At 34.0% G+C, this 17,377-nt stretch overlaps 1 protein-coding gene and 1 long non-coding RNA gene across 2 annotated transcripts; one reads left to right on the forward strand and one right to left on the reverse strand.

Annotated features, from left to right (window-relative positions):
• Nucleotides 1-3,549: 3,549 nt before the first annotated feature.
• LOC128244006 (uncharacterized) lies at nt 3,550-6,716 on the forward strand. The gene is made up of 6 exons (XM_052962022.1): nt 3,550-3,656; nt 3,972-4,182; nt 5,038-5,225; nt 5,603-5,684; nt 6,305-6,396; nt 6,710-6,716. The coding sequence occupies exons 2-6, from the start codon at nt 4,123-4,125 to the stop codon at nt 6,714-6,716; spliced, it is 429 nt and encodes a 142-aa protein (XP_052817982.1). The 5' UTR covers nt 3,550-3,656; nt 3,972-4,122.
• A 1,447-nt stretch (nt 6,717-8,163) lies between these two features.
• On the reverse strand, nt 8,164-13,962 carry LOC128242074 (uncharacterized). Its single transcript, XR_008262536.1, has 6 exons — nt 13,863-13,962; nt 11,959-12,052; nt 11,650-11,746; nt 10,432-10,531; nt 9,413-9,463; nt 8,164-9,174 (listed from the first exon to the last, which is right to left on the reverse strand). It is a non-coding gene; the product is annotated as an uncharacterized LOC128242074 (long non-coding RNA).
• Nucleotides 13,963-17,377: the final 3,415 nt, after the last annotated feature.

The raw sequence follows: 17,377 nt of genomic DNA on the forward strand, positions 1-17,377 counted from the left end.
GGAAACTTACGGACCATGATTTAAACATATTGTTTTTAAATTTTTCACTCATTATTCACTCATTAGTTTTTAATTTGTTAATCACGAATATACAGCACATGTCACCAAAGCCACCATTCTTATCTAAACAGGCCCATAAAGTCTCGCACATGCTTTGAGCAGACTGCTTGTATGAATTGAATTTAAATCGTTATAGAATACTGAAAATGATGTAATAATAACATAGTGTGTTTTTCCGATAAAACAGAAAAAATCTGAACATAAGATATCTGCCAGTCAGTGCAAGAAGTCAAACTTATCCGTTGCTTATTGCCAACGGGCATAGCTGGAATTAGAAGGATATTTTTCAGGACTGATTCTAAAATCAGTTCTTAGACCTGGTTTTTTGAAATATATAACACTTGTAAAATTTATCTTAATGCTCCCGAATTTTCTTTGGTGAAGTACATAAATGTAGATTTTGACTGTCTGTGTATCCGTAAGCCCTGTCAAACTTTGAAGTGAAGAGGAATTTCCATCAGGGCTTCTATTTTTTTGGTTATATTTTCTATATAAAAACCACATCACGGTAAATTGTCACGATGCTATTTTGTTAAAGACAGAAAAACACATTTGACCTCCTTATTATACCGTGTCTGAAACTGTGTTCAATGTTTGATTACTTCACAATGGAAAGGATATGCTTATATTGTGGGCAAAAGGTTAGAATTGGCCATTTAAACTTCTTTATTACACTGACATGTTTCATAAAATCCATGGGTTGATAATATATGCACCTCATATGCATAGAGAGGCCTGTTGTAAGTTTTTCGGTATCGGAAGTAGAGGATTACCTTATATGGAAAATGCTTAAAATAGCACATGACGTATTGCAAAGGTTACGATCTACGCACACTTCTGGAGAAATGACCCGGAAACTGATGCTTTCTGTCACGGAAAGCTCACGAGAGAGATTCGATTCGAATTTCTTGAGATTGAAACTGAGATTTAAGCTTGCTTAGATATCATCGCTGACCAAACTTTAAATCAAAATACTACTCGCGCCTTTTTTTTGAATATAATTGTGACTGAATTAAGTTCCTAGAATTATTTATCGCGTTTTCGCTTGTATTGTGAATCGTCATTTGATTTCGCGACTTTATTTTAAAAAAAACCCCAGCAGTATTTGTCTATATTTTCTTTTCTGTCGAGATGCACATCCAGGTCGAGGAGCGTGTGTTTTCTTCCATTGCAGATTCAAGTGGATGTCTTGGTAGTGCGCTTGTGGCAGGTGATTCCAACGTACATCGTATCCAAGCAGCGATTCCAAATTGGTCCACTATTCGATGCCTCCCAGTATCAGGTACACACATTTTTAAAAGGCAAATGGATGTTATTTAAATGATTATGGCGAACTATTTTGCTTCAATATTGCATAAAGATGTTAGTGAATGTATTATGACCCAAATAATCTGCCACAATATTCAACTTATAGTCTCCTTCAGTTTTGCAGACGACATATTTCATCAACCCGAAGACCTTAGCCTTATAGTATCCAATTTGCCCTGATATATTTGATGGTTATTACTGTAAACACTATGTTATGCACCAGTAAATTGTAACCCCCCCCCCCCCCCCCCAGGTCCGGGGGAATACCATGGATAGCCGGTGAAAAGGGCCATGTTTCTACTTTCCAGGTGGCCCCACAGGGCCGGGTGACTGCGGTGTTTTTGTCATAGCGCCAAATTAAGCCGAGATTGGGCTTCATGTAGAGTCTCTGAGGTGCAAGGGCATTTGGCCGGGGTTTAACCATCAGTTCGTTCCCGCAGGGCAGGGATTTTACCCGGGGTTGGCTGGACCGAAAGTCAAAGTCCCGGCTATTCCCCTGACCCTGGGGGCCAAGGTTACAATATTGACTGGTGAATTAGCGTAGCACTATTATCTCAAGGGTATTCTGTGAGGAAAAGTGTGTCCATGCAGTGTTGGCTTTCAACCCAGAACTGCTCGAACCAACTGAGCTTTCCGGACATGAAGGATTTCGTATCCAAACACTCTCTAATTTTCCCCATATTTACATTTAAGGGTGATTCTGGCACTCGGTTCTTTCTTTTCTGACACCAATAAAGACATCCGTGGAGGTAGTGAAAGTACCCAGTGTGGTGGCTGGACACATGAATACCAGAACAATAGCACAGCCCTCTAACCAATTGGCTAGCTGGGCAGCTGGTTTTTACACATGCACACACACACGCATATACACACGCTTCATGCCTTCCACCAATAACCTTTTAGGCTGATCCAGAGATTCTTGCATTTTACTTTTGATATATCAGTATATAAGTAGTCCTGCGAGAAAGAGTGCATCCTGTGTGTGGCTTGAACCCATGATTTGATTGCACTAGCATGGCATTCCAGTGATTAATTTTGTGCAAAGGCTTCTCAAGGCTGTTTCACTGGACCATAAATTTTATTTTTCCCAAATTTTTTTGTCCAATTTCATATTTGCAAATTATGTTGATTTATACAAATTGCAGTGAATTTTATAAAAAAAATCTTGACATGACAAACTTGTTCACAGCATAATGTTTGCATAAAGAAGTGATAACATGTCTATTTACCATTACCCACACACTGTTTACTCCACTCCGCCATTTATTTTGTAGCTTGTTCTTGCTCACACATTTTACACTCCTTGGCCCCAATTAACCTATAAGCTGATTCTGGCATTTTTACCTTTTATTGACACAAGTAAGGAAAACAATTTGGAGGAAATATTGTTTGTTTGAATAATAGCCTTCTTTTGGACTCAAACCCATGGCGGCAGGAACATTAGCACAGTTCTCTAACCTATTGAGCTGGGCTGGTGGTTCTTACCCACACAAGGTACAGATACATGTAGGCCAATATATTGCTAGAAGTAAAAATGTCATATATTGCCTTGTTTCTCAGCCATTTCATCTAAAGGTCCCTGTTAGCTCAAAGTACTTGTTAAAATGATTGGTGTATACAAAATGTTTTTCTTAAGTTTCTAGTTAAAGACCTTCTTTCTTTTCACTTTTCCTGTTTAAACATCCCACATATCAGTCAAGCTAAACTGAATAAATTTTTTACGTATATGGACAAACAAGAACTCCACACGACCACTTTTTAAACAGTGTATTATGTGAAAAGAAAAGGAAAAATGTTTTTTTATTTAATACCAATTAAATTCCATGCGCCAATCATATCACAAGATATGGTACTGCATATTCCATTCCATATTAATTATTGAATCAAATGTTTCTTGATTGATTTGAACCATCCAATACCAAAATAATATTATTAATACATCAGTCAATTGTAACCACGCCCCCCCCCCCAAGAAATGGTCCTTACCGGGGTTAGGGTTAGCAGTTTGTCCCCACAGGGCTGGCTGGGGTTAAACCCGGGATTTGCTGGACCGAGAGTCAAAGTCACCGGTATTCTGGACCCGGGGGGGGGGGGGTCGTGGTTAAAGAAAACATAAAAACAAAAGCTACCATTGTTCAGTTTACCTCAATTGTAGGAGCCAAGTTTGTGAATGATAAGAAGGGATTTGTGGCAGTTCTGCAGCTTTCATTGAAGAAGGAGTTTTACCCATGTGTCTATATTCATCTTGGCTCCAATGATGTTCAAGCCAGAGAGGATGTGTTTTATAGGTACACATTAAATATGTTTGATTCTATTACGTACGAAGCAGTCTTTTCAATAAGCTTCGTCAAGGTACCAGTTTTTAAAAACTCCCTTTGGCGTACTCTATTTCAATGACACACATTTTGTCTACTAAGTAACAAAACAATTTATGAAATTTTATTTAATCTCCTTTTCCTCAAGTTTTAATGTTATGAAATATGCCTGATTCAAGAAAGTTATGACAAAGTGTTATTACGACTTTATAATGCTTTATTTGAAGAAGTCACTACTTGTTTGCCTTGGCTTTATTAATAGTCTAATAATGTATGTTTATTTCAAAGGAGAGTCACTGAGGTATGTGATAGTATCCACGAGACGAGTCCGGAAACTGAGATTGTTTTATGTTCTATTCTGCCACGAAAAAAGAATGACAGACGAGTATCTTCAACATTAGCGAGAGTCTTCAACAGATGGATCCAGAATGCTAACACCATGCTAATGGACATTTCAGAGGCCATCCCATACATCAGATTCCTTGGATATGGAGCTCAGGTATAAATCAACAAAATAAGTTTATGCAATACAGAAATAAAAGTTGTAGATATTTGGCAAATTTAAGATGATCCTTATTTATATAGACAGGTAGAAATATGTAACTGTAATGCATTTTTATGCCTTTGTGGATATGGGTTGTCATAATGATATTGTTTATTTCATTGGTATACATATATCATTATTATAAGTCACGTGACCTGCCCATGTTAATTTCTCATATTCCCATCATGGGCAATTTCGTACTGTCACACACTGACAGTATCGTTTTGACCGGTTGACATGATACTGTCACATAGCACGCACGTCTTAAAATAGGCATTTTTTGGTTTCCCAAGTCTGAGGTGGTAAGCGCTTATTAAAATGTATTGTGAATCTGGTTACAAGCGGTGTTTGCCTTATTTCTAAACAACATTTGCAACAAAATGACAGCTAAAGTAAACAAACAATATTACAGAATAAATTGATTAAACTTGAAAGTTGTGTTATTGTAAAAATCTTATATATCATGTATATAAATGTAACTGTGTTCGGTATAATAAAATAAATATTGCATGGCTTCCAGTGTGACAGTACATATTGTCAACATTCGGGTAAATACTGTTACCCTCGGCTTCTCCTCGGTAACAGTATTTCCCTCATGTTAACAATATGTACTGTCACACTGGAAGGCATGCAATATTTATATAATATTCACCAACTTTTTCAAAAACAGTATATGAGCAATATCATTATTTTTGTTTCTGTATCTCCGTTAACAAGATACTATATTGAAGATAGCAAAGATGAAGACTTAATATTCCAATGATTGAAAAGTTTGTTAAACCATGCATTCTGTTTTTATATACAATTAAGGAATGTGCTGATGTGTTGGGTCGTGATGGACTTCATCTGAGTCGTGTTGGTGGTAGACATTGTAGTCAGGTGATTGAGGAGGATGTGTATTCCTGGAGTGAAATAGCCTATCAGCAGGATGTACATTGGAATGAAGACATACGCCAACCACATTCAGCAGAGATTGATGCATCAAGCTTTGACCAGTGGTATTTGTTTCAAATATATTACAATTCAGCTGAGTTAATTAGTTTTTTGCCTGTGTAAAATATCCGAATATTGTCATTACCTCAGTGTTGTTTAAGGGTATAAGATGAACATGTCGTGTTGATGAATTAACATGAAATATTTTACAATGATAAGAATTATATTAAATGTTGGCATTGTTCGATACTGTCTCACTTAATTGCTTGTTGTATGATGCAAGGTTAAGTATGACTCTTGTTCGGTTTGTAATATGTTAGTCAGTTAAAAGAAGGATGTCCATTTAATTATAGTTCATATGGTGTTCCTAACTCCCTACGTCTGAGATATTAAAAACAATATTTTCCTGGTGCCTTATTTTTAGCTCTGACTATTTTCAAAGCCTGGCAGCTGCTGTTGAACCAGTCAGTGACCAGAATGTCCAGGCCAGCAAGCAGCCTCTGTACTCGGAAATAGTCCGTTTGGTAAATACAACACTTGCTCTAAATGGATGTCATTTGCTAGATGAATAGTTATAATTTATCAAAAGCATTGAATTCTCTGATAAGATGCTTGTGTTGGTTGGTAGATATAGGATGTTCATTCATAAGTTACCATTAACAGGTAATTCAAACAATTATGAACCTTTTCTAATTTGATATTCGTAACATTTGGTCAGTCATCAAGTTAGTCTTTCGGATGAACAAGCCCGAATTCATGTATAAATGCTTGGCATTTGATTTTTTTAACAAGCCCTGCAGTATAAAACCCAGAAATTGAGGAAGCCAAAACACATTTTACCAGTGCAGGAATGGGGCTTGTGCTAATATATATTTTATCTATTTTGTGTCGAAAGTAAATTAACACTTATTTACTAAGGCAAAAGTGGTCAATGTCAAGTGTTTTAACCTTAGCATGGAAGAATCAAATATGTTGTGTGTTTTTTGCCTTAATTCCTATTTTGTACCACTGTTCTTTTTATTTTGAAAATGCCTCTATTCAGAGGAGATAACAAAGGTTATTCTTAATTATAGTGACTTCATAAAACAGATGAACTGAACTTCATATTATGACCGCAAAAGGAACATTTGTTTTATTCTTACAGCCAGCAGCTGAAGTTCCAGATGTTACCTCAGTGCAGCATAATGTGAAGTTACCAAGGCGCAATGTATTGAAGGTCTCTGTTATGTTTGTTTTGTACTTAAAATATATATTATAACATAATTATTTAATAAATATAGGTAATAGTGCAAAAAAAACTTATGTCAATCTGAGATTCCTGTGCTGGTGTTCTTTTTGAAAGCCTGTTAAGCTGTTTCAGATGGGCAATGCAACAATTTTAATAAAATTTAATGAGCATTTACATAACTAAACTTAAATACATTCATTGATAAAAACATTTAAAGCATGTCTGTTTCTTGTCTACCTTTGGTAGGGACAAGGGTTAAACAACCTGAAACATTTCCATATTTTGCTATATTTTTATATATCCTGATTGACTTATACCCAGAAGGTAGCCAACGTTTTTTGTCATTAATATTTAGGTTGATGAATATCAGAGGTCAAATTCTTAGGCAATACTAGCAAGTGCATACATGCAAAGACACATAGATCATAATATATCCACATTAAACACATTTTTTAAAGATGCACTCTTACTCCCAAAAAGGTTTACCACTACTAATACTATTGTTTTAATATTGTGAAAAGAATAAATGAATGTTGAAAGCAATGATTCTCATGAAGGATACCGATTTTGATTTGAAAGAAATGTGCATAAAACATGGTGTATCTACCTTATGAGACTATTAAAGTAGATCACAGTAAATCTTTTAGCATTCATCAATCATTAAATATTTTTGCGTTTTCTGTTATTAAATACAGGGTTACAAACTTGCTACCAGTAATAAATATGTTCCATAAATGCATTATTTAGTAAGTAGTTAAAGGTTTATCACTCAAAACATATGTTTGTTATACATATGTATGCATTGATTTTGAATAAGAGTGTCACTTTAACAATTAATTTGATTTAAAAATTACCTGACAAGAATTAGGAGCTTAAGAATATGGAATTTAAAAAAATAATAAAGCAATACTTTTCATAAAATTAAAAGGCAGCAACAACAGTCACAGTATGTTTTAGCATATGCTATTTAAAACAATCTCTCAATATGGTCCAACTCGTACCCTACACATAAAAAGTACAAGTTGTATTTAAAGATAAATTCATGGTAAGTAAACAGCTACAAATTTAAAAGAAGTGACACTCTTATTCAAATTAACATTTTCTGTTTTTTTTTTAACAATGTATCTTCTTACATTATGATGTAATATGTGCTTGTCAAAAGCAATAGAAAAATCAATTTAAAAAGTAAACAAGAATCGTGATGTGACAATAATTGTTTTGTTAAGGATTGGCAGAAGAAGTTCAGTTTCAACTGCTGTCTTCTATTTTTATAACAGTGACCTAGATCCTATGCGCCCAAAACACAATCTCATGAAAGTTCTCAATAAACTCTTCCTATATATCAAGTTTGGTCACAGTATATCAACCATAACTTATGGTATTCAGTACCAAAAAGTAATATTTTTTTAGTAACAGTGACATTGACCCTAAGGGGCCCAAGGCATTCGAATGAAAGCTCTCCATTAACTTGTCATATATACCAAGTTTGGTCACACATTGTCACCCCTTACTTATTCAGTACAAACTAAAATTGTACTTTTCAGCAATACTGACTTTGACCTAGATCATAACCCAAAACACAATAAACAAGAGCTGTCACAGTATGTGACGAATGCCCCCGAATGTGACATTGACCTACGAACAAGGCCAGTACATGAAAAGTTGATCTTGCCTTTATGTGTCAAATACATATGGCAAGTTATTTTAAATTTCCTCTGAACATAAAAAAATACCACCCATACTTGACAACCTACACTGAAAGGTCTTCATAAAGGCTTCCTACATACGAAGTTTGGTCACTATATGTCAAACCTAGCTAAAATTATTTTACACATAAGGTGACTTTGAAGACCCTTCCACCAGCCCGCCCAAACAATTAGCTTTCAAAAACCCTGTTAAGAATATATAAATGTGCCTGACATAAGAAATAAAAATGAAAAAAGGGCAATAATTTGTATTTAGTTAAAATGGAGTTATGTCACCTTATTGTAAGATGTTCATCATTAATTGTGCAAGGTATTAAGTCCATTGAATGAAGGCTATTGAAGTATTAACCTCATTATGTAATGACCCTGAACAACTGTATGGAGTATTAAGTGACTTTAATGAAGGGTTTTGCAGTTATGAGTGAAAATCCCTATGAGTGAAAATCCCAACTTGGTCTTAAACTTTAACCGGACGCTAAAGCCAAAGCAGATGCTGAGGCGAGTGGTATAACCCTCCTTATTATTCAAATAGTCCAGCTAAAAATGTTGATAAGGTACATACCAGTTTGATATTTTGTCCATTTAAAAATATAACCACTGGAGGGAAGGCATTTATTAAGTTTTTATGCCAACCCCATACAAAAGCAAATGTGCCTTTTGGGGTGCAAATTAGCAAAAAAGCCCAACCATATATTATTAAAAATCTGCCAAACCCGGTGGTTATATGTTTTAGGAGAATAGCCCTAAGTGTTAATTACACTAAATATCGCCTTATTACAGCTTTGTTATTGACTTAAGACATGAGATGTTTATAATGTGTATTAGAGAGGTCCAATATCTATCGTTTTTGTTTAAGTTTAAGTCCCAGTCTAATCAAGATATCAAACTGGTATGTACCGGTACTCCCATATTTTATTGAAATGATTCCAATAACACCCTTATCTCTGTTACTTAAAAATACAGTTGTCATAACAGAGCCCGTCCTCTTTAAGTCCACATTGGCAGTGAGATTAAATTAAAATGTGATTCTGTTCATTCTTCTTCAAACAGCATTCATCGTGAATCTCGGACATCTTTAATCTATTGGAAATAGAAAGAAGACCTTCATAGAAATTATTTCCATTTTCAGTTTTATGTATTTCATCATTATGGCAATTAAATAATAGTACAAATAATATCAAATTATTATAAAGATGATTTTGACTTCTGTCATCTTCATTGCATCTAATCCATCTACATTATACTATCCTTTTACAATTGACATCTTTTTTAAATATATATATATATATATAAATACTGAATGTCTAATAAACATTACCTGTAAAAGTGTCATGACTTGCACCCATATCTGTTTTAACTGAGTCTGTATCTGAAAAGAGTGCATAAAATCAAAGCTTCACATACAAATTAGCTTCATGTAATAAAGAAATATATAATGATGCTATGAAGACAAACATGCACTTATAATAAACTAGAGGCCTATGTTCTACTGGCTGGGTTTGTGTGGTCAACATCACTGTTTTCGAAAAGAACCAACCCCTTATGGATTCTGAATACTCATTTTTTCATAAAGGCCCATAATCTTATCATTTCAAGGTTTTTTGAAAGGAACCAAGCTCTAATGGATATCAAAATACTGTACAAGTTTCATCAAGATACAATCAAAACTGAAGACTGTGTCTTGTTAACCAGCAACTGCTTACTGACACACTGATTTTTTTACTATCAAGGCCCATAATCTAGGCATGCATGGGCGGATCTGGCTGGTTTTCAAAAGGAACCAAGCTCTTATGGATATGTAGATACTGTTCAAGTTCCATCGAGATACAATCAAAACTGAAGGCTGTATCATGTTAACGAGCAACTGCTTACTGACACACTGATTTTTTATACTATCAAGGCCCATAATCTAGGCATGCATGGGCGGATCTGGCTGGTTTTCAAAAGGAACTGAGCTCTTATGGATATGTAAATACTGTACAAGTTTCATCAAGATACAATCAAAACTGAAGGCTGTATCATGTTAAAGAGGAATTGTTTACAGACGCACGGAGGCACATACTACGTACACACTACCATCGCATAAGACTAAATGACTAAACAATAAACCAGTCCATTAGTTGAATAATTAAATTATATGATTTGTAATGTTCAGTCAACATTTAATGTATTGCACAAGCTCATGGTTGTTTAACATGTTAAACTTGTTAGGAATTAAATATCCAGTTAATAAACATATTATTCTTTGGGTTTAATTGCTGTAACGTTTGTTATTCAAATTAAATGACGCAACATGTTCAAATGGTCAATTCAGCCCATTTCTAAATTTACCATTACCTGGTATGTTTGAATTGTGTTGACCAGGTGGATGAGGTTAATGGAGCAATGGATGATAAAGCGGCTGACTGCGAGTGCTGACATCTCTAGGCTTCAGGAACTGATTCAGAAAATTAATTGAAATTAATTCTTCTTGTATATTTATGTTTTTTCCCATTAATGATTTTAAAAAAAAACATAATTTCATTGCTTTTAAAGTATAAGCATGACAGCAAAAACAAATACTATAAATAAGCATATATATGAGAGACTGTCCAAATTTCATTAATCTGCACATTTGTAGAATTCATCATGAAAAATGGGCACATAATATTTGTTCTTTCTGAAGTTAACTGTATTACAAAAATTGTAATCAGATTTTGACTAGATTATGTACTGAACACATATGCCATGTAATAAAATAAAACTATGCCCTACATTCCTGTTTCAGTTCTTGTTTGGAGCACACCCAATATCAATGCAAAAGGTGCATCGCACATTTTTGTTCAAGATACATGTTTACAAGCGGCGCCATGTATAAGGCATTTTGAATAAAAAAAATTTTCCTTTTGTAAGTAAATGATTGAACACATCAATGAAATGACATACAGAATTATCATATCAACATTACAACAAGTTTATAATACTACTTGTTTTCCTACCACAGATTCTTCATGTTCTTTATGAAAAAGAAATTAAGAAAGTAGTGTTCATACATTTTGAATTTTTAATCCAGTGTTCTTTCTTACAATGAATGTAGTCAAATTATGTAGGGTTGAAGTATGTAGTTGCATTGAAAACATGAGAAAAGTAATGGGACATAAATCATTCAAAAAATTGTGTGCCTATGACAATCCTTTAAAAGAAAGAAGTTTGGAAGAAATTTATATACATAGAAAAAACATGATTATTTCATTTGTAGTACCGGTAATTCTTTTGCAAGGCCCAGAATCACGCAATGCATATCATTTGGTAAACAACACATTTTTCAGGCATGTGGGAAAAGGCTGTGACCTGTACTTTTGTTTTTAAACTAATATACGATACATTTAAGGAGGTTGCAATTATAAGTAACTTCTACTTCAATGAAATCGGCTCGGGTTCATATAAATCAGAAAAAGAAAGATACAGAAATCGAAATGTTATATACTTAATACTCTGTGTACAGCACTGATGATGATTGAATAACTGGTTATATACAAAACATTCCATATAATTTACATTGCATCAGGGACCCACCATCATCTTCAGTTTAAGGGGTTTCATGCGCTGCAGATCCTTGACGTGTGCAAGCTGCTATTGCCCTTCTCTCCATTTCTATCTCATTGGCTGCAGGCTGAAATTTTTTAGTCTGCTTAGCACATCATAGCCACTTGGCAGAAGGTGGAATGAATTAATATTAACTTCAGTTATTATTATATGCAGTTATGACAGTATACTATCCAATGTTCCTCTATTACTTTTGATGAAAGGTTCTCTTCAAAAGACAAAAATGATAAACACAATTCTAATTGAAAAATATTTGTAAGTTATTACATGTATGTGTACCTTTTTTTCTCACAACAAGAAGTCTGCACAGTTCAAACATTTATACGTTCTTAATGTTGTTACTTGGGATGCCTCCTAGGATGGCTCAAGGCACCTGCAGAGAAACAATACTTGTCAGATAGAATATGCATTCATATAAAACATTGGTTTATACACTCTTTTTTTATCTCACTATTTGGACCAGATATAATACCATAGTTTTATGATAAACATTAGGTTTATCTTTAAAGATCTTCCAACATATATTTATCCATATAAAGCACATAAACAAGGCAACCTGAAACTTAAGGATTTGATAAGAAATCCTCAAGTTTGTAAGCAGACAAAGTTAATTTGGCAATATTTGGACACATTGGTTAGAGTCTCATTGTCAATTAATGAAATAAACAAATGTATGGAATAAAAATACTCTGTCAATCAGACAACAGGTGGGATTTTTCTTGTTGCTTGTGAAAAAATACAAAGTACTTAACTGTTGTTTAATGAAATACCTTCTTTTTCATCAGAGGATTGATAATTATAAATCTAAGACAATGTTAAACATTGCATTATCACTAGTGTACGAGAATGATAAAATATATGCTATATTTCAAGCAACTCCAGTTATACCCCATCCCCTAAAGATCAGCCAGTGTTATATACTAGTACCTCTTCTTGACTTTAAGCTGAGAACAGTCATTAACTTTTTTTTCCTTTTCTTCTTTATGCAACAAAGTTTAAAATAAAATTAAGTGCACATTACACATCATTACAAAATATTTGAATTAGCTTGACACATCTACTCTAGCTGTTAAATAGATACATGTGGTTTACTTGTAACATTTTTGCTACCAGTAATAATCAAATATATTATCAGCTTTGACAGGTTATAATTTTCACCTACTGTAAAACCATTTTCAATTTTGTGTGGTATGAATCTCATTCATAATCCCTTGTATTTCCCACGTTTTTACAAATGCATCTAAATCCCATCGGAAAACATCCTCTTGTATACATTGATCGTATACTGAGGGCAATATACCAGTACTATTTTGCAAATATGTTGGTCAGTCAATAACAGTTGATTTGCACTACATCTGAGTGCAATTATTGTTTGTATCAGAATTTTAGGTTTTTATTTTTGTCTTCTTTGATCCAACAATCTGATCAATTCATCAAAAAATGAAAAAAGAAAGATTGAATTAATGCAAGCCATTTAAGTTCAAATTCTATGGAGATTAATTCTGTTACTACTATATATTTTAATGTTTAAAGTAACACTCTTATTCAAAATCAATACAAACGCATGTATAAACAAAAATAAAGTCTAAGTGATAAATCTTTATCTTCTTTCTAAATAATGCATTTATGGTGAGTGCTAAAGATTAACTGTGATCTACTATGGTCTCATTGAAATACTGTGATTTCTGCACCTTTCTGTTAATTAAACTTGGTACTTTATACATGAAAACCATAGATTTAAACATTTTTTCATACATTTGGTATATAAAAACAATTGTACCAATTGTGATAAATCTTATTCGGGAGAAAGAGTGTGCCTAGTTTATCATGCAGATTTTTTTTCAAAAGTTTACAAGCAAACTTAAGAGAAAAACATACAAGTACTTTACATAAATGATAAGCATTCTTAGGATAGCAGTAAGCCAGTTACTATCCTCACAAGAGACAATGCTCATCAAGGAATATAAATGCATAGGAGTGATTCAATAAAGTTAGCAACCATCTTTGATTTTGTCAAATCAAATATAGAAATCTCACTTTCAGATAGCTTTGAACATAACTGTAAACGAGAAGTTGAGCTAGACACAGGAAAGGACAGTGCGATTTTAATTTTTTTCACTCTCGGGGGCATAAAAAATACACCTCAGAAATCAGTGAGATAAATTGGTTTTACTTTAACTTACCCATAAGAACTCGATCAGGCCAAAGAACATTTGGATTCCTCTTCACAAAGAATGGTGGGAATGAAAGATGGTGTGTACTGTCCCTTCTGATGCACTGTATACAGGAATGATACATGTCTATTAATCATTGTTATCACTAACTACATGAAACATGGCTTGAAACGGGCCAATTTCAGCACAATTAAGAGAAAATAAATAATATTTATATGACCATAGAAAAATTGTTTGTATTTTGAAAGTCATTTTGAAACTCATATTCTTCACAAAATTGCAGTGTCCATTCATTTTCACTTAAGGCTTGATGGGATAAAATAGTTTTGAAACTATACCATTGAATTGCTTTCAATATTTTGGCTTTCCATGTCAAATATTTATTGTTATCATAGATGCAAATAAGTCATTGCAAAAGTAAGTACCTAAACAAGTAAATAATCAATTGAAAAGAACTCATATTGATAATTGGCTCCAAATGTAATCTTCTGTAAAAATCAACCTTGCCTTTGTGAGCATATCCCTGGATCTTTCCTGTGATGTTCCATCCTGAACATACTTTGGCTTTCACCATTCTGGAAATGCGGACAATGGGCCTGTAACAATTCAAAACAAAATTTTACAACTATAATATTAAATTGGGGTGGGGCATCATTTCAAGATCTGTTCAAAGACACAATTAAATCAGTGCCTGAATGTACAACAAGGCAATCCAAAGGACAGCTATATCCCCTGCAAATAACATTCTCGGATATCTGAACATAACGATATTTGTCATTCATATTGTGTGTACTAAGTGTAGGACCTTTAAATGTTAGATGTGACCTTGACCATTGAGTTATGGACACAGGTCAAGGTCACTGCAAATCATCCCAATGAGGACACATTTCTACCAGGTAATATGGTAATCCATTCCTGCAAGTTATACTCCAGACACGAGCATGTGTACTATGGCCTTTAAATGTCAGATGTGACCTTGAACATTGAGGTTTGGACCTGGGTCAAGGTCACTCCACATCATCTCAATGACAACATTTGTAAAAAGTTATATGGTACCCATCAATGCATTTGAAATATGGACCCGGATCAAGTTCACTGCACATCGTCTCAATAAGGACAACATTTGTACAAAGGAAAATGGTAATCCATTAATGCATAAGTAAGTTAAAGCCCGGACACGAAATGTTATGGACAGACAGACGAAATGCATTCCTATAATCCTCTCCCCACTCTGTTGCGGGGGAATAAAATCAGAAACTTTTTAACAATCATCATTCAATGTCCGTGGACTGGAGTTACAAATTCAAAAATATTACAACTTAAAGCTGCACTCTCACAAATTTACCGTTTTTACAACTTTTTTATTATTTGTCTTGGAATTAGCAAACTTTTGTGTCAATATCTGCAAACCAGTGATGAAAGACCGTTGGCAAAATGTCACATCGCAGATTTTCATATTTCCATTCCAAATTTAATGTTTTATGGCTTAGACGATTTAAAAAAATGCATAAACATCAATTTTGGAGAGGAAATATGAAAATCTGCCATCTGATCTTTTGTCATCAGTCTTTTATTACTGGTTTTCTGATATTTACGCCAAAAACTGCTCGTTCCAAGACAAAAATAAAAAAGTTGTCAAAACGTTCAATCTGTGAGAGTGCAGCTTTAAGTCAATTTACAAACTATCAAGGTACTGAGTATCAGTGAAAGTGGCTTAAACTTTGGCTTTCAAGGGGCTTTCTCACGTAAGAAAAGTAAGATGCTGGGTTTCAAATTTGGCCACGCGGGTTTGAACCCAGTCTCCGACACATTTTTTTTTATATCAAAGCGTTACACATTCTATTCGATAATTGTCCAGACATCAGATGGTCAAAAAACCCAGTAACTTCTCAAAAACAGCATAGAAATTTCCTTGTGAGCTACCATGAGGCAGATCATTTATAATGAAGATAAACCCAACAATTATGTCACATCACTGACATAAGCACAGTTTACCTGTTTAGAAATAGCACATAATGGGTTCCCAGTTAAAAAAAAGCATGGAATGATATGACCTTGCAAGTCATGTGATCATTTCATATCTTAAACTCAACTTTAAAGCATTGTAGCAATACATATAGCCCGGAATTAACATAACTGAGTTTTCCCATGCCGGTACAAATAAAAGGTGAATTTCAAGCTATTGAAATGCATGTAACAGTCCAATGACTCTATTGTTTCCAAAGTAACGTGTATATATTACAACGGTTTAATTTTGTTTGTACCGGAGGATTAGGTTGGGTAAACCAGAATAGCTATAATTCCGGGCTACAACTATTTGCTGTGACTTTCAGCAGAGTTGACCTTCACTGTGTCTATGTCGTGACTAGCCTTTCAGTATACTAACCAAATCTGTGATATTTATATATATAATATATGCAAATTATATAGATGAAAAGCATTCCTTTGGCTGCCATTTTAGAGCACCTGCTGACACTGTATAGAAACACCAAACCTAATTGTACCCAAAGACAAAGCAATAATAGTTCCCATAATTGGGTATTGGAACCATGAGTTCACTGGACCACTTTATTGACTTTTACAGCAGGGTATGTATTGATCTGTAATTCATTTTTTTTTCACAACAATATATAAAAGTTATGTAAATTCTAGACAATATTTTTAATTGTGTGCAATTGTATTATGCGGTGTCCCTTTAAAAGATTAATAGTTTCATATCTAAATCATGCTCCAGTAAGAGTACTTAATTCTTTTAGGTATTGGATTTGTATCAACGCTGTTAATAAAACAGTACTGTCATATAATGAATACCACTGACACCAAAATGTGTGATTTAGGTGTATAAAATAGTGTTTTTGTTTACTAAATATGTGTCTGTTTTGATGGATTTCTCCAACTGTTTGAACAAACTAGTTTGGTCGTTAGCTAGTGAAAAGGAGTATAAACATTGTTTCACTAAAAGCAATATATAGGTACCCTATGACTTGATATCAATATTATTCATGTTTGAAGTGTGTGTGGACATTTTTTTTAAAAAAGAAAAGATTACTATTACTATCTTTTGACTTTTCAATGTTATAACCCTAGAGGGTATTTAGCCTTTCTCGTATGCAAGGCTCACACCTGTCATTTTTCGGCTGTGAATTTTAACAAATTCACAGACAGGCTGAAAAACAGACATTTTTTTCAAGTATTCTGTTTGTCATGTATAGTATACTATGAGAAATTCGTCCCTCAAACTGTCTGAAGAGTGACAATATTAAATTTTTGAAAAAGATGATCACACAAGTTAAATTGCACCAGTCAATTGTAACAACAAATTCCCAGGTCTGGGGGGGAAACCAATAACTGGTGCATTGCATGCCACTTCCATGAGACAGAATTGTCATATTCGGAGGCAATTGTGCAGAGACCATGAAAAATACCGTCATGTTTACATGTTGAAATTAGACTTGGAAGATAAACAACCCTGAATGCTTTATTTAACATGAACACCTTGAGACAACCACCTTATAAAATAGAAA

The sequence above is a fragment of the Mya arenaria genome, chromosome 8, assembly GCF_026914265.1.
Source record: "Mya arenaria isolate MELC-2E11 chromosome 8, ASM2691426v1".
Taxonomy (NCBI): Eukaryota; Metazoa; Mollusca; class Bivalvia; order Myida; family Myidae; genus Mya; species Mya arenaria.